General features: G+C 34.9%; 3 protein-coding genes across 11 annotated transcripts; all 3 read left to right on the forward strand.

Annotated features, from left to right (window-relative positions):
* Window positions 1-7,803: 7,803 nt before the first annotated feature.
* LOC150038657 (polyadenylate-binding protein 1-like) lies at window positions 7,804-13,640 on the forward strand. 2 transcript variants are annotated; one of them, XM_090311252.1, is made up of 6 exons: window positions 7,804-8,126; window positions 8,206-8,308; window positions 9,483-9,553; window positions 11,567-11,758; window positions 12,046-12,170; window positions 13,220-13,640. In XM_090311252.1, the coding sequence occupies exons 1-6, from the start codon at window positions 7,974-7,976 to the stop codon at window positions 13,263-13,265; spliced, it is 690 nt and encodes a 229-aa protein (XP_090167378.1). In that variant the 5' UTR covers window positions 7,804-7,973; the 3' UTR covers window positions 13,266-13,640. The 2 variants fall into 2 exon arrangements, with proteins under 2 accessions (XP_090167378.1, XP_090167371.1); XM_090311245.1 differs by having other exon boundaries at window positions 7,852-8,126; window positions 9,480-9,553.
* Window positions 13,641-14,226: 586 nt separating this feature from the next.
* On the forward strand, window positions 14,227-17,360 carry LOC120071838 (mediator of RNA polymerase II transcription subunit 31). Its single transcript, XM_039024234.2, has 6 exons — window positions 14,227-14,473; window positions 14,652-14,749; window positions 15,853-15,949; window positions 16,026-16,104; window positions 16,374-16,649; window positions 16,778-17,360. The coding sequence occupies exons 1-6, from the start codon at window positions 14,424-14,426 to the stop codon at window positions 16,793-16,795; spliced, it is 618 nt and encodes a 205-aa protein (XP_038880162.1). The 5' UTR covers window positions 14,227-14,423; the 3' UTR covers window positions 16,796-17,360.
* A 1,602-nt stretch (window positions 17,361-18,962) lies between these two features.
* On the forward strand, window positions 18,963-24,541 carry LOC120081627 (tyrosine--tRNA ligase, chloroplastic/mitochondrial). 8 transcript variants are annotated; one of them, XM_039036683.2, is made up of 4 exons: window positions 18,963-20,541; window positions 20,926-21,039; window positions 21,601-21,660; window positions 24,249-24,541. In XM_039036683.2, exons 1-2 carry the CDS (start codon window positions 19,078-19,080, stop codon window positions 20,935-20,937), a joined length of 1,476 nt encoding a protein of 491 aa, XP_038892611.1. In that variant the 5' UTR covers window positions 18,963-19,077; the 3' UTR covers window positions 20,938-21,039; window positions 21,601-21,660; window positions 24,249-24,541. The 8 variants fall into 8 exon arrangements, with proteins under 8 accessions (XP_038892611.1, XP_038892625.1, XP_038892618.1 ...); XM_039036697.2 differs by lacking the exon at window positions 21,601-21,660 and having other exon boundaries at window positions 24,168-24,541; XM_039036690.2 differs by lacking the exon at window positions 21,601-21,660 and having other exon boundaries at window positions 24,182-24,541.
* The last annotated feature ends 697 nt before the right edge of the window (window positions 24,542-25,238 follow it).

The raw sequence follows: 25,238 nt of genomic DNA on the forward strand, positions 1-25,238 counted from the left end.
TCGTAAGTACAGTTGGGTCAAATTATCGTTTTGCCCCTATAGTTACATCTAACTCCTTAAGTACCACTGATCCCTCTAATGAGCAATAGATCATAGTTCCACTATGACTAAACCCCTCTCAGGCCAAGAGAGGGTGTGGCGCCACATTATTCAAGGCCCGAAATCAGCAGTTAAGGGAGCAATTTATCTACTTACCCCTGCTTCAGGAAATGAGTGAATTCCATCTTGTGTAGTTGAGTTCCCAGCTCCTCAATCAGACGAATCCCTAAAGTGGTAGGCTTGTTGAGTTGGCGATCTGGTCACTCTCACCCATGCAAATCAAATGATTGTCTTCATAGGCAGAAGTTCACAACTCACTCAGGATTAAGGTCATATGGTCATCCTAGTGAAATGAAAGTCTCAATTATGAACGGTGTTATATAACGCGACTAAACATTTTGTGATCTGGTCTTATAAAACTCCTTTGTATAGAATATCCCCACTCACATGTCTAATACATGAATGATTAGGATCAGATCATTTATAGCACTTTACAACAATTGTATACACCTACAAAGTGGGCCATACTCATAGTGTCACCAAGATAAGGTACCCAATCTTATCTATATACTACAAACTATTTAGGTTATCACTTAAACACGATCCACTTGTATGTCTCCACATATATGTTTAAGTTACAACGATAATTATGGATCTTGGTTTATTGGTTTGTGGTTAATGCAACTAGAATATTATATATTGCATAGACAAAGTGAATAAAATATCATATATTATTAATCACTGAGATGTTCGTTCATATAAGTGTTTACAAACTACAGAACCCTATGAGATTTAGAGCATCAACCCCAATAATCTCTCACTTGTCCTAAAGCTAGTGGGGTGTACAAGATCATCAAATTACAAGTACACAAAACAATAGACTAAGTAACAATACGCCCAGTACAATATCTCCCACTTGTCCAAGTCCAGCCGTGATCTATCCCATAGACCCATACTCTGCAGGTGACCTTCAAACACTGTAGCCACAAGGGCCTTCGTAAACGGATCAGCAACGTTGTGCTCCAAAACTATCTTCGTGACAATCACGTCCCCTCGATGCACAATCTCTCGGATGAGATGGTATTTCCACTCAATGTGCTTGCCGCGCTTATGACTCCTAGGCTCACGAGAATTAGCCACAACACTACTATTATCATAATAAGGGGTGAGGACTCTTACATGTTTGGAACAACTTCCAGATCAGGCAGAAATTTTCTGAGCCAAACGTCCTCCTTAGCAGCTTCACAAGACGCTACATATTCGGCCTCCATGGTGGAGTCTGCGATACACCCTTGCTTGGTGCTTCACCATACTACAACTCCTCCGTTAAGAGTGAACACTGATCCTAAAGTGGATTTCCTATAATCCTTATCAATCTGAAATTAGAGTCTGTGTATCCAATAAGAATTAAATCCTTAGAACCATACATATGCATATAGTCCCTCGTTCTCCGAAGATACTTGAGGATGTTCTTGGCGGATGTCCAGTGATCCTATCCTGGATTAGATTGATATCTACTGACTATCCCTACTGCACGGCAGATGTCAGGTCTAATATATAACATCGCATACATCAAACTGCCCACGGTAGATACATAGGGGACCCATCTCATTTCCTCAACCTCTTGAGGTATCTTAGGACATTGTTCCTTAGACAAAGTAACTCCGTGCCTGAAAGGTAATATGCCCCACTTGAAGTTTTGCATCGAATACTTGATCAATATATTGTCAATATAAGATATCTGAGACAATGCTAGTATTTTGTTCTTAAGATCCCGAAAGATCTAAATACCAAGAACAAATTGAACCTCTCCTAAATTTTTCATTTGAAATTAGGCTTGGCTAGGCGGCCACACTAGTATCAACGCTTGCCATTCTTTCGGACTTCATTGTCTTAGGCGTCTATTTGCTGTACTATAATGCCTAGGCCTTACCTTGAGCATCCATGACACTTATGGTCGCCTACACGGCCCAACGCACAGCCCAAAGAACGTCAAAGCTTGCTTCAGCCCGCTTGCATGCGTTCGACCTTGAGCTCCTACTTTGTTCAACCCAAATAGTTGCCTGGCTGTTCATAGAATTCCATATTCAATTTACTCGTTTAATAATTTATTTTCCAAAGCCTTTTGAAGGAAATCAGACATGAGGATTTCTATGAGCAATGGAAGGATCGTTCCAAATTTCAATCGTATATGAACATTAACAATTACAATACACAAACGGAAACAACAGGCTATGCATAAATCGAAATTACAACATGCTCTACTAAACGATCAAGGGATATAATTAACATACCTTTGAAGACTCATCTTCAACACCATTGATCACGAACGCTTGTTCACAGCAAGACGACAACCACGAACACTCGAACACTTCGACTGCTTGCACGATCCACAACAAAACTCAAATAGAGCGATCTCTAATATCACGAACACCCCGAACGACCTCCATAGAACCTCGACTAGTGTCGAGTTGAGTATGACACTGCCGCTATGGCTACCTTGGTATTCTCAGCGTGAGAATATATAAGTGTGGGCTCTGTGTGGACTTGGTTAGAGGACGAGACCGGAGGAACAGTCGTGTAAACAATTGAGCAAGTGGGAGATGTCAAAGTCTATCGTATAGACGATGCCCAATTGTTTAACAAACGCTATGCGATTGTTTAGCAAAAGCCGCACGATCGTTTAGCTAATTGGCCAGCTGAGTGTTTATCGTATAGAAATACTCCACGATCGTCTAGTCTCTCCAAGTTGTCGTTTAGTAGATCATATTTACTAGACAACTTTTTCGTGAGTAATTTCTGAGAATGGGAACTCTTTCAATTCAACAACTTCAAAAATTATGAAAACATTTTTCCCTTTTATCTCACGGTTACCATGAAACCACCAATAATCTCCCACTCAATTGGTTATTAGAGAAAAATAGATAATTATCCAATAATTAATATTATTATAAATACATATGATAACCAACTCACCATAATATATTTATAACCTATAGTTTTAATATTTCATCTCATGAAACATATAAACTATAGCTCTTTTTCTATTCCATGATCCTTAATGTAAATTTCTTTTACATTAACCCTCCACTTGATATATCTCATACATCACGCCGATCATATCATGTATAATCGAATTACTTCTTGTCAATTTGAACATTTTAAATTAACACCAAGAACTAATTCTCAACTTGAATCCATTGAGCTACCAAGGGGGCCTTATGGACCTGTAGCTCGAAGCTCCAACGGTACGTGAATAACTGACTGAACTCTTTAGTCACGGGATCCACCATCCGTTAACTCCCAGACACTTCACTAGAGACCGATAGTTGAACTTTTCTTATAATAGATATATTACGTGTCCATCTTAACCAATCAATAGTGCGATAAACCTTCACAGATCGCTCGCAAGTACAACTTGGTCAATAACCGTTATGCCCCTGTAGTTACATCTAACTCCTTAAGTACCACTGATCCCTATAATGAACATAAGTCATAGTCTTACTATGACTGAGTCCTTTATTCCAAAGAGAAGTTGTGACCACTATGTTCAAACCCCAGAATCAGCCCTTAAGGGAGCAATCTATCTACTTATCCTGCTTCGGGGAATGAGTGAATTCCATTTAGTGGAATTGAGTTCCTATCTCCCAAATCAGACAAGTCCCAAAAAAAGTAGGTATGTTGAATTGGCAATCTGACCATTCTTACCCATACTAATCAAAGGATCGCTTTCAAAGATAGAAGTTCCCAAAACACTAAAGATTGAGGTCGTGTCACCTATGATCGTTTAGGTGAGATGTAAGTCTCTAGTATCAATAGTGTTATATATAGAGACGAATCATCTCGTAGTTTGGTCTTATACAAACTCTTTGTATAGGACACCCCCGCTCGCATGTCTCTATGTGAATGGTTAGGATCTACCATCTGTAGTAGTTCACAACACTTGCAAACCTCTACAAAGTAGGTCGTATCCGTAATGTCATCAGGATCAGGTATCCCACCTTAATCCTTATACTACAGTCCTATTTAGGTTATCACTTAAGGCATGATCCAATTGTATATCTCATATACATGCTTAAGTTTACATACAATAACCATGGAACTTTGTTTATTGGATATGAGTAAATGCTAGAGAGAAATAACTCTTATTTTATTCATAACATTGTGTATATATTACAAACAACGAGACTTCGAAAGAATTAGGACACCAATCCCACACTTTTCTCAAGAAACTTCCTTCTACAAACTTGCTAAAAAATGTCTTAAGATGCTTACCTCAAAATTTGAGTTCATAATTCTTCGTAATTTGGCTGAAATATTCAAAATTCTAGCACTGGCCCTGATTTACTCAAGAGTTTGACCTTCTTATACTTTCTTCAAATTTTCAGTAAGTTCCTGATGGTTTATTCTTCCAGCAGCCCTCCACCATCAACTAGACTTCTTTAGATTTCAGATGGCTTTGAAATCTCTTCAAATGCTCGAGTGGTTTGTTTAAAATAGCCTTTTGAAGTCGACTTTCTCCTTTTGTACTCACGACAACCATTCATCCTTAATAGGTTGCCACAACAACCACTTAGTGGGTTGACTCCACTAAACCGACCCAACTGGCCTTCTTAAAGGGTGTTTAAAATTGATTGCTCATGCAAAACTTGATGCTCGATGGCATACTCGATGCTCAATGACATTTTACTCGATGCACGATGGCATTTACTCGATGCACGATGGCATTTACTCGATGCACGATGGCATTTACTCGACGCACGATGGCATTTACTCGACGCACGATGGCATTTACTCGACGCACAATGGCATTTACTTGATGAACGATGGCAAACTCGATGCCTGATCCCTTCCTCGCTCACACATACTTGGTGCACGATCGCTTCCTCGCTCATGCATGGCCTAAACTCGATGCTCGATCTCTTCTTCGTTCATGCATACTCGATGCACGATCCTTTCTTCACTCATGCTTAATCGATGCACGATCTCTCGCTCATGCATACTCGATGCACAATCTTTTCCTCGCTCTGTTGGGATTGGTGTTCTAATTCTCCCGGAGTCTCGTAGTTTGCAAACTGTACACATTGTTATGAAGAAAATAATAGCTATTTTATTTGGCATTTACTCATATCCAATAAACAAGGCTCTATGGTTATTGTATGTAAACTTAAGCATGTATATGAGATATATAAGGGAATCATACCTTAAGTGATAACCTAAAAAAGTCTGTAGTATAAGGATTAAGGAGGGATACCTAATCCTGGTGACACTACGGAGTAGGCCCACTTTTACTCGATGCTCGCCCACCATATTTACGACCAACACTTAGCCAAAATTTTCTTCTTGCTAGGCTAACTTAAAAACACCCGAGAGCCAAGTCTTTAATACTCAAGCATTTCCTTCTTCATTTCCTTATCCTTTACCCATTTCCCTACAGTTCCACATTAACTCAAATATTAAACCCTTCATTTTACTAATTTCAATAATAAATATATTTAAATAGGGAAAGTAGGGTTTGGGTTTCACACTATGCACCCATCATTAGGTTTTTCTAGGGTTTCTTTATTTTTTGTGTCCTATGTTACCCAACACTTGCCAATTTCTCCCGCTTGAATACCTTATACGCCCATCATCCTCCCTCTATACGTCCAACCCTATTTTCCCCTCTTGGTGGTGTATAGTTTAACACGCGATTCACTCATATTTAACTAATTATTTCTTTAAGTATTCACTTGTCTCCAAACATCCCCTAGTGACTATTCCGTGCATCCATCCTTGTCTAGATATACGCCCAAGTGGGTCTCACCCAAGTATGCACCCACCTTGTCCTAGTATGTACCCAAGTCTTCATTTCCTTCCTCCAGATCATCTAAGAGTTCTTCATAGCATAACTTCTTGTGTTTAACGCATAATCTCCTCCATTTATAGCATAGTCCCTAAGATAACCTTTATGCATTCAAAGTGACTTTTTTCCTTTGGAACCCAATAAAGATGTCTTGAAAACCCTCTTATGCGTCCAGCATTACTCATCATGCCCCCATATAGTGTCTCCAATGCATGGATCTCAAGATTTGGACATATGGTTTCCTAGCTATGCTCTCAACCTGTCTCCCTTTCATAACATAGCTTCCTTTTTTGGTTCATAGAAAAGGTATGCGCTCAACCTACACTTCCTTCTTAGGTATGCGCCCAACCTATGCTTTCCTTCCTAGGTATGCATCCAACGAGGGCAATTGAGCTTCCTTGGTGTAATTCTTTCCTCAAGAGGTTGTCTTATTCTTCCATTTTATTCCCCATAGACTTAAAATGGAATCCACAAGGTCTCATTATGCGTCCCATCTTAATCCTATGCGTCCACCCATCCCTTGCTTCTTTCTTCCTTAACTTCCATCTTCTTTTCAAGCATAACTCTATCCTTCTAAGCTCAAGGCATAGCCGTGTGTCCTCTTTGTCTCATTTCACCTCCAAGCATGCATACACATGGCCTTCTATGCGTCCACATGACCTTCTATGCGTCCATTATTTTAACCTTTATAATTTCCCCCACCTGTCTTAGGTTATGAATTAAATTACTTAGCCAACTTTTACCCTTTAGACTTCATATATGAATTTGTTCTTAAGCTTCAAGATCTTACCAAAGTCGGGATGTCACAATATTCCTCCAAAAGGAGGATATTGGAGTGGAGTTAAGCATATGATACGTTTTATGCAAGAATTAGTTTACATTGATTTATTTTATTATAATAAATTTAATTATGATCTAGTTGGTTGTGAAGATGCAGATTAGTTATCTAACCCATATAAGCTAGATCTTAAATAGGTTACTTGGTACGTGGAGAAATTTTTGTATATCATGACGATCAATGAAACAAACCACGACGGCTACTTCTTCAAATCATGCTGAAATTCTTGTTCATGAGGCTAGTCGAGAATGTGTATGGCGAAGATCAATGACTCAACATATTCGTGGAATATGTGGTTTATCATCTAGTAAAAATCTTCCAACGATATCATACGAAGGCAACACAACATGCATATCCCAAATCAAATAAGGATATATTAAAAAAGATAGAACAAAACATATTTCACCAAAACTTTTCTACACTCATGGTCTTGAAGAAAATGACGACATCAATGTACAACAAATTTGTTCTAATGATACTTGACAGACTTATTTACAAAGATATTACCAACTGTAATCTTTGAAAAACTGGTGCACAATATTGGAATGCGACGACTCAAAGATCTCAAGTGATGTTTCCACGAGGGGGAGTAAATATACTTTGTAGAAGTATAATTATATGAAATAGTACTATTTTCCCTTCACTAGGATTTTTTTTTCCATTGGGTCTTTTCCCAGTGAGGTTTTAACGAGACATATTTCATATACATATAATGGGCATCTAAGAGGGATTATTATAAATATTATGATAATAGATGTCCATTAGATGCTCATGCTTAGTATCCACTGACCATGTGTCATGCCCTAATTTCTCAAAATGTTGTTCACGCATCTCAACATTACACATATTTAGTGTTCGTATAATTCAACTCTTACTTGCCAAATTGCCTATAAACAATGGCATTTTGTGGATTTTGGAAAACACACATTGGACAAAGTCTATGGAAATTCGAGAAAGTGGAGAATTTAGAGAAATTTTTTATTTGATATTTTATTAATTAATTTATTTTAATATTATATTTTATTCATATTTGTATTCCAATTATGCTTATCAAGTTCACACCAAATATAATTTTTTTCCAGATACACTGTTAATAATAATAATAATAATAATAAAAAAAGAGCAGGAATATGAAAACCGGAGTCGCAGACAGGATCCGAAACCTAATCTTCAGCAATTGGGAACCAGTAGACAAAATACACATACCAACCACCGATCGAGGGGCCACTGGAGACGGAGACGGAGTCGGAGATGGAGAGCAATTTTAACTACGACGAGCACGAACACGAAGTCTATGGTGGCGATATTCCCGACGACGCCGAGATGGATGCCGACCTGGACATGTCCTCTGGTAGAGCCGACGAAGAAGGCTATGATGCTGAGCCTAGTAACGCCAACTCCAAGGCACGCTTTTCCACTTCTTCCGAGTCTCTTTCATGGACTTTTGTCTGTCTCTGATTCTCTGTATTTTCTAATTAATCAGGACTTGGAGGACATGAAGAGGAGGCTTAAAGAGATCGAAGAGGAGGCCGGTGCCCTTCGGGAAATGCAGGCCAAAGTTGAGAAGGAGATGGGTGCTGTTCAAGGTATCTTCCTCTTTCATCTCTGTAATTTAGTAAGTTGGTTCTTGAATCCTGTTTATTGATGTTGTGGGAGGATTTAGGTTACTTGAATTACCTATGTAGTTTGTTTTTCTTTACAGGAATAGACACATTTTTTTTTTTTTTTTTTTAAAAACCTAGTTTTAACCTTTAAGACCGATCACATGTTTTCATATCGAAGGGATTGAATATGGCTGCCCGATTCGAGAATCTGGTTGCGTGAAGTTCTAAGAGCTGTTTGGGTTTATCCTTATTGTCTGTATTGTACTTGAAGGATGCAATGGGGTTTTTTGGTATTCTAGTTTCAGAGAGTCTAGAAATTGGCGTGGTTTGCAATGAAGGGACGTTGAAGGAAAATAGGGGAGTTTTGTGATTAACGAATGTTGTCAAAGAGTTATTTAATGGATTAAGAGTCCCCGGGGGAAGTCTGGTGGTTGGTCTACCACGAGGTTCGATGCCTATCTTTAGTGTCCATATGGCGTAACCAAGGAGTTCAATAATCCCCATTTCTCTTTTTCTAAACAATCAAAGTCCGTTTTAGTATGTAGCAAACTTCTTCATAAAAACAAAACTAAACAACACAAAGCATAGTTAGATATTGAAAATTCTGAAGCCTTGTGAGTTTTCATTTATATATTTGGATGATATTTGACAAATTTCTTCTAATGCTTGTTTTTCATCTGGGTGGAATGGAAGTTAAGTTCTCTCTTGTTTCTTACGTATTCTATTTGATTCTAGAAATTTTGTCATATTTGAGTAAATTTCTAAAGGGTGAAACAATTATGTCGCCCTAATATTGTCAAATTTGTATTATATTTCACTTATCAACGAAACAAATCGATTGTTTTAATGTACCCTCACTTCCTTTCCAGGTGTATGTATATTGCATTTCTAGCTGTTCAAAACTTTATGAACTTGCAGCTTGTGAAATATGCAAGATGCATGTGTTCTGGTGGCATGCATGTATGCTCATTAGATACTTTATAGGATTTTTCCCCCGACGAATATATTACTCCTTTTCTTCTCATCATTTTATCCTCTTTTTGGTGGCGAGAAAATATTAATCAGTGGAAGTTTTGTCTCATACTTCGGTTAACAATCTTTTTAGGGTATGTAGTTTGTTTGTAATTAACTTGTGTTCCTTTTAACATGTAAGAAGATTCATCCAGTACCTCTGCAACTCAGGCTGAAAAGGAGGAAGTAGATTCTCGATCTGTATATGTTGGTAATGTGAGATTTATCACCCCTTTCCTTTCGCCGTGTTATTTTAATATTGAAGTTCTGCAGTACTCATTTCTAGTTTTACACCTTTAACCCTGATCTCATTTTATTTTCTCTTTTGTCATCCGACAAACCATTGCACCTTTACTATTTATACTCGAAGTATCTAATGTACTGGAATAAAATGTTGAGAAGCTTATATACCTGTTAAGTGCCCATTTGATAATCGTTTTATTTATTTATTTTTTTACTTTTGAAAATTAAGCTTACAAACACTTTTTCTACTTACAACTTTCTTGCTTTATTAATACTTTTTAGACATGCTTTCAAAAATCAAGCCAAAATTTGATACTTGATTTTGTCTTTGAGATTCGACTTTGAATTCAAATGTATTTTTAAGGAAGATGAAAAGCTTACCGACAAATGGTGAGGAAACAAAAGTAAATTTCAAAAATAGAAAACCAAAAGCAAAATGGTTATCAAATGATCCCTATCTTTTTTTTTCCTTTAGTTTTTACTTTGAATGTCATCCTTTTTAAATGAGAGGCAAATTTTCATCAAGGAGTCAAACTCAGATAAATAATATAGGGAAAAAAACAGTTATCATTAGGGAATGCCATACCACACCGCAAATTATATAAATTGATTTTAAATCAGGGCCCTCTTCCCAGCCCATCCTCTTCTCATTGAGACAAGTGTCCTCTTTCTTTCTTGCCCCAAACAAATATATTCTTTGTGTTGATTCATCATATTTCTGCCCTTTTTTTATTTTTTTATTTTTTTTTAAAAAGTCTATGGCCTTGCAACAATGAGCTAATATTATATTGAGGCTACTTGAGTCAGCAAGTCCGTAAGGGAGTTGAATGAAGAAAAACCCAATTCAGCATATTGTCGGGTATTAGAGGAATTTGAGAATTAGTGCCCTTGGTCCTCCTCCTCTGCTTTCATGCAGAGAAAACAAAAGTTAGGACTTATAGTCATATTTGGACATCTCTTTTGTAATCTATCCACTTTGTTGACACCCTGCTGGCAAAGGTTCCTAAGAATTGCCATTGCTCGCTTCCTGCTTGCATTGTATTAATCTAGCAAAGAAGTTCAAAATGTTTATTCAATTCTAACTTATCCTGGTTTCTTCTTGTTGCTACCCTTCATGAATTGATGCTGCTATCATTCTGAGCTTCTTGCATTCATTAATTCTTTCCCCAGTGTTATCCTGCCAAAAGGAGCTTTTCCCACCATCTCTGTTCTGCAACTTTAGTTGTAGTGAAGATATCATTGCGATGTTTTAGTTTGCATACTCCCACCAAGGGCTGTACACATTTCTAATCTTCCTCTCTCGTAAACCATCTTTACATTCTTTCATTTTTCATTTATCCTAACCACCACCTAATGCCATAGGGCGATAGACTCTTCTAGAAATCTCAATAACACCTCATTGGGATGAGAGGAACAATCAAACATTTAGAGGGTCTAAGAGATATTGGGAGGAGCTTTAGTCTTTTAGCGAGGTTTCATGCCTCCTTTTAGGCTTTAGTTAGCAAGGTTTCATGTAAATAATTTTGTAATTATTGTTTAGGTCTAAATTGGCTTGATTGGAGACTTTTTTGTGGTAATTTGGCTCTTTTTGGGGTTGTTTTCTTTATGGCCTTGTTCTCTTTCATTTTTGCTCAATGAAAGCTTGGCTTTCAATAAAAAATGATTCCATGTTTTAGATGTGAAATATCATGTTTGTAATAATGAATTCGCAGGATATTTGTTTGAAGTTTATTATATATTATGTGTCAAGTCACTATCAGCTGCTACTAGGAATAATATTTTATCGATAGAATTCTAGGTCTAAAGATATTTTTCTTTTAACATGATCCTAATCTGGAGTCCTGTTAAGTCTAAACGGATGGCAGATTGAAGTGTCATTTCTCCTTGGGCATGCTTTTTTTTTTTGCCTCCTTATTTCACAAGGCTTTCCGATATTATATTTCAATACAAAATGATTTAATATTTCAGTCGTGGCTTTTACTTCAGGTCGACTATGCATGCACGCCAGAAGAGGTCCAACAGCATTTTCAATCATGTGGAACAGTGAATAGAGTGACAATTTTGACGGACAAATTTGGTCACCCGAAGGGATTTGCTTATGTTGAGTTCGTGGAGGTTGATGCTGTCCAGAATGCTTTACTGTTAAATGAGTCAGAATTGCATGGTCGTCAACTAAAGGTCTTTTGAACTCGGATTTACACTCTTTAACTTTTGTTAATAATTTATTTCACTAATACTAATAGGACGCCAATAATGTATGTTATATCAGAGGAAGACGTTGGGGGATGAGAGAAGTCGTGAGTGAAAGGTGTATATAGAGAGGGAAAGTATCTTAGGAGCGTTTGCTTTTGGTTAGTAGAGTTTGCTAGGATTGGGAGAGTAGGAGCTTTCTGCACATCCCGGAGCTTGTACGCCTATTGTGGATAAGGATAACAACCATGGTTCGTTTTTGTTACATTTTGCAGGTCTCTGCTAAAAGGACGAATGTGCCTGGCATGAAGCAATACCGAGGAAGGAGGCCAAACCCTTTTGGCTTTCGAGGTCGCCGGCCTTTCATGCCTGCTGCGCCTTATCCTTCGTATGGTTATGGGTAAGTGCTGAACTACTGTTTTGCTTTTCACTCTATGGTATGGAGGAGACTTTGAAATGTTCATATGCAAGTTGTAACGCAGAGTACCGTTAGTTTAGCTCGCATATATAATCGTGTAACGATTCGACTCCCTAGGACTTAAACTAGGTCGTTACTATAGACATGCATGCATACAATTCAAGTTGACATCTTTTCATAGCTTAGTAAAACTAAATAAATAGCATAAAATAATTAACTTAATTAAAACTAAATAACTGAAATTCATTTAACGATATCCTTGAAACTATAAAACAAAACTAGAAAATTCCTCTTTTCTTTTTTTTTTCCTTTTCTTTTCTTTTAAACACTAATAAATAAAACCTAACCCAACCACCTATTTAGCAACTCAAACCCCTTTCCTTTTCCTTCTCAAAATCCAAAATATTTTTGGATTTAAAATCCTAAATCCTTTTAGGAAAATAATTCTAAATCAATTATCTCAATTCAATCTATTTAATTCTAATTATCTTCTCCAAATGACAAAATAAAACCAAATCCCAATTTTAATTCAATTTCCCAAATTAACTTAAAATGGAATTAATTTGACATAAATTCTAAATTTTCCTTTAATCAAATCTAAATTCCAAAATTCTTCTCTAAGCCAAAACTAAAATTGAATTATCCTTTTATAATAATTCAATTTATCCTCCAAAAATTCAAAATAATTTTCTAATATTACAAAATAACTGAATTTAAATTACATTAAAAAAAATTTGGGAGGTCACAAATTGCCATCTCTTCTTTTGGATATTTAAATCATGATTGTGCTGCATTTCTTTTTAAATGATCATCATTCAGGCGTAGTAGACAAATCGCACTCTTTTAGACCAATCAACTTCTAATGTATATTGTTGAAAGGGAGTTAGATCATTAACTGTACATTTCTTATTCTTCTCTCTTTGCTGATTTGAAGGAATTTGTGGAATGATATATTCATCTAATTGAAAAATTCAATTCCTTTCACTGTCAGCGCTTTATAATGTTAGTTTTTATCTTCCTACTTTATGCAGAAGGGTTCCAAGGTTCAGGCGGCCGATGCGGTACAGACCGTACTAGGAGATACAATTCTCGTACTAGTACCGCAAATTATTATTCGGGATCTACGGTTCCTTCATCAAGGATTCATTTACCATCTCTATAAATTGGAGGGTGTGGAAAACATTGTAGTTTATTGATGTTTCAACAATCCCACTTGAGTTTTTAATGAACTTGGTAGCAGTTTCTAGCTTGAGAGGGTAAAGATTTGTGGTTTACATTTTGTTGGCTCTGGAAGGGCTAAAAAAAACCATGTTTTCAACCATTAGAGAATTTGGAAGAAAGAAAATTAAGGAAACTAAAGAACATATCCTTGTGTATGGTGAATTGGAACTGTTGAGGATGTAGAATTCTTTGTTATTTAATAAGTAATTATAAGTTGATGTGATATGTAAACATCATTTTCCTCTCCCCTCTCCAGTTTGATAGGTATAACAAGTAAATTTGTAGGTTGGTTTATACCAATTTTTTTGATTATTATTATGAGTATTCTTATTCATATTAGATTAAATAAATGTATATATATATATATTAATAAAAAGATGTTGGAGATATCTATGAATAATTTTTTTAATACAACTATGGGGTGGGAGATTGAACATTCGATCTTTAAAGATAAAGGTCATGTCAATATCACTAAGTCAAGTTCATATTGACTATCTATGGGTATTTAATATCAATATCGAACCATTCGTATATCGAATCTTCATTTAGCTCTCTCCTTATGCAACACAAACCATTTTGGCGACTCTCTTTGGTACATGTGTTTTAGTTAAAGAGTAAGAGAATCTAAATGAAAACCCTTTTTTGTATATTAATATCAAAACGATTAAAATCACTTTTATTATTATTATTTTTTACTTAACAATAAATTACTTTTTAAAAATATAGTTTTAATTTATAAAAGTAAAATTAAATATTAAATTAATTGGGAGCAATTGAACGGTGTGTTTGGAGTGATTTTAAAAAGTGGGAGAAAATCGATTCGGGCTTTTATACAATTGTTGGCGCGGGCATATTTCGTTGTGTTGCATTGGGTCATCGATTTCAATCGCCATTGTTGAGAGCTCTGAAGGATATCGCCATATCGCTCCACTACGAATCTCGTTACTTCTTCTTATTTTTGGGTTCAATTTGAACTTCCATTGCACGATAGTTAAACTTCGACTACCAGATTCAATGGCTTCTAACCCTGGATTAAACGAAGAGGCTGCTGGTAATCCATCATCGTAAGTGTGTTTCTCTTTTCATTTTCGTGTTCTATCATTTCCCCCTCCTTCTTCTTCTCTCTTTGACCAATTCTTCTTTCATTTTGGGTATGGCTTTAATTCTTCTTTTCTGTTCTGTTCCCGAGGGATTAGTTTATTGGGCTCCTTGTGAATTGATCAATTTTCCCTTTCTGTTCAGGCCTACTAGTGTTTACAAAGATCCGGATGACGGACGGCAGCGGTTCTTGCTCGAATTGGAATTTGTTCAATGTCTTGCCAATCCAACTTACATTCATTGTAAGTTTTTGCAGAATTTAGGGTTTCTTTAAAGGGAGTTAGGCCGATTTCTTATGCTTGAAACTTCAGCTTGAAGTGAGGAAAAAGCTGTTGGATGTTCCAAAACGATGGAATTTCGAAACTGAAGCGTTTCTCTAGTTTCTTCTCGTTGTAGTTAAAAAATTGCTTTCAAACTTTTTTAGTTGTGTTTAGTTTCAATTTGGATTTTTAATGAGCTGACTAGACATGAAACTGTGTTTCACATGAAAAACAGTCAATCCGAAAGTAAATTCTACGTATTTCTTCTAATGATAAAGTAGATTAAACTTATGTTTATAATAAATGTCAATGTAAGATTAAATAAGCCCTTGGAATGGGTTCAAGCTGGTGATGATCGATGATTTAATATCGTACGAATTTTCTTGACAATCAAATATAGTATGGTTACAACTATTCTGTTATAATAGTTGAGGTCTAACAAGCTAGATTGAACGTTAATGGATATGAAAGAAAAGGAACTGCTAGCTTGAATTTTTATCATATAATATCTCACGTGAACCATGTGCTTTGTTTGAATTTTGAACATCATTTTCTTAGTTGCATTTTCCTGTGAAGTTTTGATTTTTGATTGATCAATGGGAAGAAGAAAATCACAATGAAAGATCAGATTTTGACATTCAGAACCGGAGTTCATTCTAAATTTGCATCTTCATGAGCTAGAGTGAAACTTTTTCTTTTATGCATGTCGCCCGAGTCTCTGACTACTGCTGGTGCTGTGACCTACTGTTTTTACTCCAAAAACAACTTATAATTTATCAGAGATCGGTGCTTGTCTGCTTGATCTTTCTGCCTATTAAGACATGCTAGCATTGTAAAATTTCTTACAGTGGTTCCACATATAGTGAATTTCCTTGAATTTTATTCTTTTGATGATATACTATGGTATCTTACGACTGAAGTACGTTTCTGAAGTTGGAACTTAAATTTTTTGTGGTAGTCATTTTCACGTACTCGCTCGGATATGCCTCTTAAAGAATGATGTATTTACAAATTGGTATTGAAATGTTGGAACAAATGCTTTTTCTGCTCTCAATTCCGATAGCTGATCATCTAGTTTTATACAGATCTGGCTCAGAATCGTTACCTCGAGGATGAAGCTTTTATTGGTTACTTGAAGTATCTTCAATACTGGCAACGCCCAGAGTATATTAAGTTTATAATGTGAGTCAGTTCTTTCCCTGAACTAAAGAATGAGAATTGATTGTGCTTTTGGTATTGACGTCAATGTTGTTTCTAGGTATCCTCATTGTCTTTTTTTCCTTGAACTTCTACAAAATTCAAATTTCCGAAATGCAATGGCTCATCCTGGCAACAAGGTTAGCTTCTGTTCTGTTTTCCCTTTCGAGATCGGGGATAAATATTTAGTTGGACGGTGAAGTTTTTGCGTGCTTGTGTCTGTGCACATCTCTGATAATGTTTTGTTTCTGTTTGTAATGAGATGACAAAATTTAAAGTGTCTTCCATGTCCATCAGTTCACGAGAGATATTTGTTGCTTTCCAAATGGTTTGCTCTTAATATGCTGATATGACCCCTTTTCCTTTTTCCTAGTATTTTAACACAGTTGCATCATTTGGAATTTCTTAGGAATTGGCACACAGGCAACAATTTTACTTCTGGAAGAACTACAGGAACAATCGTTTGAAACACATTTTACCACGACCTCTGCCTGAACCTGCAGCATTACCACCCCCAGTTTCTGCTCCACCTCAAGCACCTGTGCCTGCCCCAGCCCCCGCGATGGCAGCTTCACCAGCTGGTACACCCGCCCTTTCTCCAATGCAGTATGGTATTCCTCCTGGTTCTGGACTTCCAAAGAACGACATGAAGAGCGCAGGAATTGATCGACGAAAGAGAAAACACGTAATTTATCACATATCATTTGTTAATTTGTCTTTTAAGTTATCAATGCACTCTACTAAGTAGATTAGAGGACATGCCTCTTCCTTTAAACCTTCAAATTCTCATTTACTTCTTTTGTGATTTGACAGGAAAGAAGTATGGGGTAGTTGGTTTCATTAGTCAAAACTAGGGTGAATGCTGGAGCAGCTCATGAGGTAAATCTGGATACAGTGAAAATTAAAGTTCAAAGATGATGGCTTTCATAAACTTTCCATGAGTTTTCCTTCACTTGGGGTCGTGCAAAATATCTCTCTTGCAAACTCATGAACACAAGCGACATGAGCTCGATGTTTACGGGTTTGCGTATGTTCATGGAAGAAGCTCTACGTGGCATTGGTATAAAACCATTCCTAAAGAATCCTTAAAAAAGTTGCTTCATCTATATGTTTGGTTATTTTAGCCATCTATACTCTCTGGTAAGCAGTTCCTTCATTAACAATCCTTTTTATCTCCCTATATTTACTACTTGGACAATTTTCTGGTGTAGCATGAAATGCTATGGTAATATGTGATTATGATATGTAGGAATATGTATTGTAGTCAAGGTTAATGTCCATGTCGAAAATGTGATCCCAATTTTATGGAGATGGTGGAAATATCGATAAAATGTCAATGGGGATGAATATTCATTAAGAACAATAAAATTTTAAAATATTTAATTCAGTAAACAAATATTTTATGTTATTCAAACATTTTCTGTTAATGATATTTTGTTGTATATTTTTTATGTTTCATGAATTTTTTACTATATATCGTAAATGTCAATTTTGAACTCATATAAATATGGAAGTATCTTGTAAAATTATTTGTCTTTTACAATTTTTACTCGTTAACTTTATCCTAGACATTCTTATTCTTGAATTAAATTCGATCATAACAAAATATACTTGACTGATGACCCATTATAAATGATTTCAAATGTTTTCCCATCATACTTATAATTTTTTTAATCATAAACATACAATAATTATATATAGGCCAAGTAATAAATACTACCACTAAATTTTATTTACCGGACAAAAGAGTTAATGGGTGTAAATGCCTTTATTTAAGGGTTTAATCCATCAACTATTAGCTATCACCAAGTTGATTTTTTGTCCAGCATTTTTAGAGGATTTTTACTTTATTTTTTAAATGCCAAGTTGATTTTTTGTCCAACATTTGTACAAGATTTTTACTTTAGTTTTGAAATGTTAAAAGGCTTTTAATAAATATGGTTATTTGAATGAAATGTTAGTATTATATATATATATACATTTTAAGATCGAACTTCAAATTTTAAGGTTTTTAGTACAAGTTCATGTCATACTTATATGTGTTGACATATATAGTTTACCAAAGTGAGCTCAACTATTTATGACCAATTTAAATTAAATTTGTTAAAATCATTTTAAAAAACGCGTTAATTTCACATTTATTTTAAAATTAGTATTGTATTACCTTTTAGATTCTCTTAAAATCAGGTAGAGTTTGTAATGAATATTATGTTTTCAATTTTATACTTTAAAAATAAGGTTTCTTTTATATATCTATCTATTTCTTACCTAATCAAATCTATTTTCTAATCTTTATGAATTGAATGCATCAATTTTTTTTTTTAAAAAGTATACCATATTAATTTTATTAAAAATAAAGTTATTTTCTTTCATTTAAAAATTAATTGGTAACAAACACAATATATCATTCTAAAAGTTTATTTAAAATTTAAAATTAAAAAATAAAAAATAATATTTTTTTTATAAATTCATTTGAATTATTTATATCTAAAATAAGATACTTTTATATTTATCTATGGAAGATTATAACATACTTTTAAGTTTAATGTGAGATTTGTCAACCATTAATTGTTGATTTTTCTAAAAGCATACTTGCTAATAATTATTTTAAAAGCCAATCTCAAACTAAGCCTCACCTTGTTGGATCTCTCATCTCATGATAGGGTTGGCAAAAATTTCCGGGTCTCTCACTTGATTGGGACGGGGAATCCCTGATTTGACCAAGGATGGGATCAAATTAGAGATCCTAACTGGGTCCTCGGTCGGAGACGGGTATCCCCGCCTTGTCCTGTCCTCGATTAAATTGTCTATTTATATATATATATATATATATATATATAAAGGTCGGGGATGGATACCCGCAAGGCCGTTTCCCGTGGGAAAATACCCTACAGGGACGGGGAGTCCCCCGGTCCCGACCCGGCCCCGTTGTCAACCCTATCTCAGAGTTGTTGTAAAAATAAAAAGAAAAAAGAAAAAGAAAAACATTAATTAAAAAAAAAAAAAAAAAAAACCATCCAGCTGCATTTTCCTCTATATCACGATATTCGTTTTGGGGATTATTGGATTAGCCAAAGCTCTGTCTGCAGCACTGATAGAAGTGAAGTGGAGCCATGGCCATCCTTGCTTCTTCTTCTTCTTATTGTTATGGCTCCAAAGCTTTCCTTCTCTCTCAACGCTCCTTCTTCTTCTCCACCATTCCCTCCAAACCCTCTTTCTCCTTCTTCCTCAAAACCACTTCCCGCTTCTTCGCTTCTTCTTCTCCAACTTCTCTCCAATCTTCATCTCTCCACTCTCAAACCCCTTCTTCGCCCAACGTCCTCCAAATTCTCGAACAACGCGGCCTTCTCGATTCCATCACCAGCGACACTCTACGCTCCGCTTGTCTCTCCCCTCTCAAGGTCTATTGCGGCTTCGACCCCACCGCCCAAAGCTTACATTTAGGTAATCTTCTTGGTCTAATCGTTCTCTCTTGGTTCCGCCGATGTGGCCACACCGCCGTCGCTCTCATCGGCGGTGCGACTGCCCGAGTCGGCGACCCCTCGGGCAAGAGCCTCGAGCGGCCCGAACTCGATCTCCACACCTTGGAGGCTAATACTCTCGGTATTACTAATATTATCACTAGAATTTTGGGGAATTCGGGATCGGATTCTAGTTTTTGCCCTAATTTTGTGATTCTTAATAATTATGATTGGTGGAAGGAGTTTAGGTTTTTGGATTTCTTGAAAGAAGTGGGTCGGTTTGCGAGAGTGGGATCGATGATGGCTAAAGAGAGTGTTAAGAGGAGATTGGAATCAGAGCAAGGAATGAGCTATACTGAGTTCACTTATCAGCTCTTGCAGGGATATGATTTTCTTCATCTGTATCAAAACGAGGGAGTTTCTGTTCAGATTGGAGGTAGTGATCAATGGGGGAATATCACTGCAGGGACAGAGCTTATTAGGAAACGTTTGCCTCAAGCTGATGGTGTTTATGGTTTAACATTTCCTCTTCTTTTGAAGAGTGATGGGACAAAATTTGGTAAATCCGAAGACGGCGCTATTTGGCTTTCACCGTCGATGTTATCCCCATACAAGTTCTATCAGTATTTCTTCAGTGTCCCTGATGCTGATGTGGTGAGATTTCTCAGAATTCTCACATTTTTGGATATTGAGGAGATTCAGGACATGGAAAGCCAAATGGCGAAACCTGGGTATTTGCCGAACACGGCACAGAGGCGGCTGGCCGAAGAAGTTACTCGATTTGTTCATGGAGAAGATGGTTTGAGTGAGGCCCTTAAGGCCACTGAAGCATTGAAACCAGGAGCAGAGACAAAGTTGGATTGGAAGATTATTGAAGGGATTGCTGAGGATGTTCCATGCTGCTCATTGGAATATGATCAAGTGTTGAATCTTTCGGTTGTTGATCTTTCAGTTACGTCTGGTTTGCTCGAAAGCAAGTCGGCTGCCCGTCGTTTGCTGAAGCAAGGGGGACTTTATTTGAATAATAGCAGAGTGGATTCTGAGAGTAAAAGAGTTGAAGCGGTAGACATTGTTGATGGAAAAGTTCTACTTTTATCCGCAGGAAAGAAGAACAAGGTGGTTGTAAGGATATCATAACGGAGCTGGTTCAGAAACAGTGCTCATTTATTCACTAACCAACAAGTCCTTCATTATTACTATTATTTTTTGGTTGAAATTTTTTGATAAACTATTTCAAGTTCAAAGTTAAGGCCCAATCTTCAAATTGATATTTATGACATATTTGAGAGTGGTTTTTGAAATGGTTAAGATCACTTTTATCAACTTTTAATTATTCAAAATCAATTTTAATGGTGGTAAGATGGTAGTAAGAAAATAATGTTTAAAAATGTGAAATAAAATATTAAATTGATTTTGAATGATAAAACACATGTTTTGAAGGGATTTCAAACCTGACAAAAGTGATTTTAACTGGTTCAAAATCCCTCAACTAATTTGCAGCTGAGGAGGTAATTCTTTCAGATAGATGCTGATATGCCATTTAAGGAGGGCAGTGGATGCGGGTTACTTTGATGGGCTGATTCATTACTTCATCTTGCAAGTTATAACTTATAGGTATGTTATATTTGCTGATTGTTGCTTTATGGTTGCCTATCTGTTGAATTCCAATAAATCAGAGAAAACAGTTGGTGAAAGTGTGGGGAATTAGAGAAGTAGAGAGGGGTATTTATTAGGAAGATGAGTTAGGAGAGAGACAATGTTAGGTAGAGCGGGAGCTACATGTGAGAAGTACTGGAGAGACGAAGAGAAGTGAGATGTTGAAATATGGAAATTTTAGAAGAAGTGAACATGGTTTAACTGTAATTGATATGTACTCTTTCCTTGAAGTTGGACGTTCAAATTTTCGCACTCTTCCCTTTGTTGTACTGAAAACAAATGGAAATTTTATTTAAAAGCATGTTTTTTTTTTGGGTTCTCAAAGTTTTCATAAAATTTTAGAACCAAATACTAAAGGGTTTATGTAAAGGCCGGGTTTTATAAAATGGAAAACCAAAAACAGAAATAGGCTACAAGATTATGAAGGTGTATTGGGAGAAGCTAATGATGTTAGTGATGTGTTAAGTAGAAATACAGTGTTCAATGACTCTCTTGATGCAGTTTGTTTTTATTTGATAGGAAAATTCAGCAGTGTACAATATGATGGGGGATATAGTTTTAAAATCTTGTGATGTTAAGGTTAGTAAAAGAATGCAATTAAACCAAAATATCTGGGGAGATTTTTTTTATTGTTGATCATATTGGTAAAACATTTCACTGATTGCTTAGACCTCATTTGATAATGATTTTGTTTTAGTTTCTAGTTTTATAGTTATGCTTGTTCCTTTTCCAATTTTCTTTTCATGGTATCACCTTTTTTAAGAAATCTTTAAATTCTCAGTTAGACAACAAAAACAAGTTTTAAACTTGTTTTGGTTGTTTAAAACAACGGTTAAAAGTGGATAACAAAACAAAGAAATTTAGTAGTGGAAGTAGTGATTATAAACCTTATTTTCGTAACAAAAAACTGAATGGTTATCAAATGGTACTTTAGTTACCTATCTACTAACTTCTAGCAAATGAACCAAAACAATTAGTTGGAATTAGATGTTGAGTTTTTGTCTATTAGATGGCTGATTGTAATGTAGATTTGTTGTGGGTACTCTGTTAGCTAAAGAACAATTCAATTCCGTATCACGTGATTTGCTCTGTTTCTGTAGATAGCCAATGAACTATTGTAGTTTTTTTTCTTGCTAGATTTCCTACTAAATGAATTTGTGTTAATAAGTTAGGATATTCGAGTTAGATTATGACATGCTTCGATTAACTCTATTCTATAGTTGATTGTATTGATGCAACATCTAGCGTTGAGAAATTCCCAGGACATGTTATATATTATTTGATGGATTAGGAGTTTCGAATATGTTTGGAGGCTGAGTTAATTTTGTTTCTTCTTCAAAACTATGATTAATAGTTGACTGCTGAGCGTTTAGATTATTTTAAACTTGAAACTGCTATAACAAATAAGTTACTTCATTTTTTTGTAAATTTTTGTTACTTGAGAACTAAAAAATTAAGATCTTGATAACGATTTTGTCTTTGAAATTATGATTGTTCTTCATTTCTCAATCATGGTTTTCACCTCTTTTGAAGAAACACATGAATTTCAGCTCAAATTCTATAATTTTTTTTTTTTTTTTTAAAAGACATTTTTCTAGTTGACTTGAGTTTTCAAACATAAGTAGAAAGTAGATGATAAAATGAAAATAGTTTTTTAAGCTAAATTAAAAAAAATCCAATGTAAAGGGGTTTAAATTGCAAGTTTAGTCCCAGAATTTTAACCTTTGTTGTTCGTTTGGTACTTGAATTTTAAGTTTATAAGATGATTGGGACTTCAATCTTATGGAATAGATATTTGAACCTTTCTTTTTTTCTTTTGAAAGAATAAAAACTCGAGCTTCAAATATGTCTAATAGGTTTCTAAATGTCTGATTTTGTGTTAATAGGATTTCTCAACTTCTAATTTTGTGCTTAATAGAATTGTGATGTATTCGAACTTTGTGAAAGTTAATTGATCTACTTGTATAAATCAAACATTATCTTTTTAACTGTAAATTTTTAATTTTGTGTTTAGTAAAAATTAACTTCTAAATAGTCTCTATTTGGAAATCTATTAGATGCGATCAAAACTTGTATAGACATGGATCAAAAGAACTTAAAATTTAACCAAACTAAAAATTAACTTCTAAATGGTCTCTATTTCTGCTAAAAAGCGTACTCGCTAATAATTTCTATTTTTTTTTTTTTTTAAAAATAACCACATCTCCTTTCTAGCAATATGACAATAGTAATAGGTTTGTCGAATTCAACAGTGATTATATTAGGGTCACGATCGATAAATTTGGCTAGCGACTCAATTGGGCTTGAAATTATAAATTAGATTGAATTGAGTGATTAAAGGTGCACAAGTCCAAATTTCAATTTAATTCAAGTCCATTATGAAAATATGGGCAAAGAAAAGATCATGAAGTACAAATTGTGAGGCAAAGAATTAGTATCACGTATCGATACTTTCAGACACTTTCAAGATACGTATTTCTATGGGTATGGGTACTTTTTTTTAAAGAAAAAAGACAAGCAATTCATCTAATCGTTCTCAATCTAAAACTTGTCAATCTATTTAAAAAGATCATTACTCGAGTCCAAAACTAAAAGGAAAAATAAATAAATAACAGACTAGAATCATCTAATTTCTATCTTTACATTTGAGTCTCCATAAAGTCTACCAAAATATAAATCATTTGGATATCTTTGACAATTCAATGAAGAAGCCCTTCGTTTATCCTCATACTTCTCCCTCTAATCTTCTTCTTTTTCTTTGTAATATGAGTCACTTTTTTTTTTTTTTTTTGTTTGTATTTCAGTGTTTGTATTCTATTTTTTGTACTATTGTTATTAATTTGTATGCTAAATTTATCTATATCCTAGATTTTTTTTAAAGAAAAAGAAAATGTATCTTCAACGTATCAATATCCCCGTTTCTTAGAAATGCACACATATATATATAAATGACGCATCCTTAGACATATTCATATCTTAGTTTTTTAGAAATTGACGAATCGTCATATCTGATCGTATTTGTATCGTGTAGCCGTATCTGTATCTGTGTTTCATAGGGTTCAAGCTTAAATTTAGCTCAAGTACAGTTTTCTATAAACAGAGGTCTTATTCTTCATTTTGGAGGGAATTGTTTTGGGAGAACTAAAGATCAGTTTTGAATAATGAAGCTTTGAAGCTTTGAAGACTCAAAGATTGAAGCACTAGAGACTTGAAGGACATGACTCTCTTGAAGCTTTGAGGATCAAAAGAATAAAGCTCCGAAACTTTAAAGAGCGTTAGACTTGAAGACTGAAGACCTTGAAGACAAAAACTTCTCTTAGGTCCTTGAATTCTAAGTTAAAGTTCAAAGAAAACGTAGAAGAAGAACTTTCTTCAACGTTGGAGAAAAAATATTAAAAGATCAAATATTAGAGATTGTACTCACTATATTGAAATCAATACAAATATGAAGTTCATTCAATATTTTTATAACGTAACTAAAAAAAATTAATGAATTATGGCGAAGTGAGCATAACTCAATGATAATTAACGTACATTCGTTTCATCTTAAAAAAACATGCACTTATTCCATTCATTCCTTTGAAGTCATACGTTATTTCTATACTATATTCACTAAATAATGATGATGATGATAAATAAATAAATTATAGATTAGCATTGATTTAAAATTTAAAACTTTAGAACAAGACCATGTGCACTTAAAAGTTAAAACAAATTTGAAGCTCCATTTGATGTAAAGAAAAGATCAAAACACACTGAAAACATATATTTCTTCTTCTTATTTTTTTGAAACAAATGAGAGAAATAAAACAAAATGGGTATAAACATATCTGTAGTTTAGTCAAGTGGTTGGCATTCAAACCTTTCTATAGGTGAAGTACATTCAATTAAACTGGGTTAAATTCAACCTCCATCAGTGAAGGAGAAATAAAATTAAAACAAAGGACAGAGAATTACTTATTAAAAAAAATTAATTTTGACCAAAGTTCTCGTGTTTCATCAATTTGGACCTTAAACCTAAAACACATGATGCAATTTTAATATCCGATAATTTCTTTAGAAAAAAACAACATTAGAGTTTTTCTTCTTCTTTTTTTCTTTCTTTTTGAAATTTATGGGTTTTGAAAATGTTTTCGATAGCTAATTTGTGTATTAGT

This window comes from Benincasa hispida, chromosome 1 (genome assembly GCF_027475165.1).
Source record: "Benincasa hispida cultivar pf3 chromosome 1, pf3_genome.v1.1, whole genome shotgun sequence".
Taxonomy (NCBI): Eukaryota; Viridiplantae; Streptophyta; class Magnoliopsida; order Cucurbitales; family Cucurbitaceae; genus Benincasa; species Benincasa hispida.

Excerpts from the sequence above, each read along its gene's own strand:
- LOC120071838 (XM_039024234.2), top strand. The coding sequence starts at position 14,424 with ATGGCTTCTAACCCTGGATTAAACGAAGAGGCTGCTGGTAATCCATCA. Across the intron at positions 14,474-14,651 it reads GCTGCTGGTAATCCATCATC|GCCTACTAGTGTTTACAAAG; the intron begins GTAAGTGTGTTT and ends CTTTCTGTTCAG. Across the intron at positions 15,950-16,025 it reads GAGTATATTAAGTTTATAAT|GTATCCTCATTGTCTTTTTT; the intron begins GTGAGTCAGTTC and ends TGTTGTTTCTAG.
- LOC150038657 (XM_090311245.1), top strand. The coding sequence starts at position 7,974 with ATGGAGAGCAATTTTAACTACGACGAGCACGAACACGAAGTCTATGGT. Across the intron at positions 11,759-12,045 it reads TGCATGGTCGTCAACTAAAG|GTCTCTGCTAAAAGGACGAA; the intron begins GTCTTTTGAACT and ends TACATTTTGCAG. Across the intron at positions 12,171-13,219 it reads TATCCTTCGTATGGTTATGG|AAGGGTTCCAAGGTTCAGGC; the intron begins GTAAGTGCTGAA and ends TACTTTATGCAG.
- LOC120081627 (XM_090309936.1), top strand. The coding sequence starts at position 19,078 with ATGGCCATCCTTGCTTCTTCTTCTTCTTATTGTTATGGCTCCAAAGCT.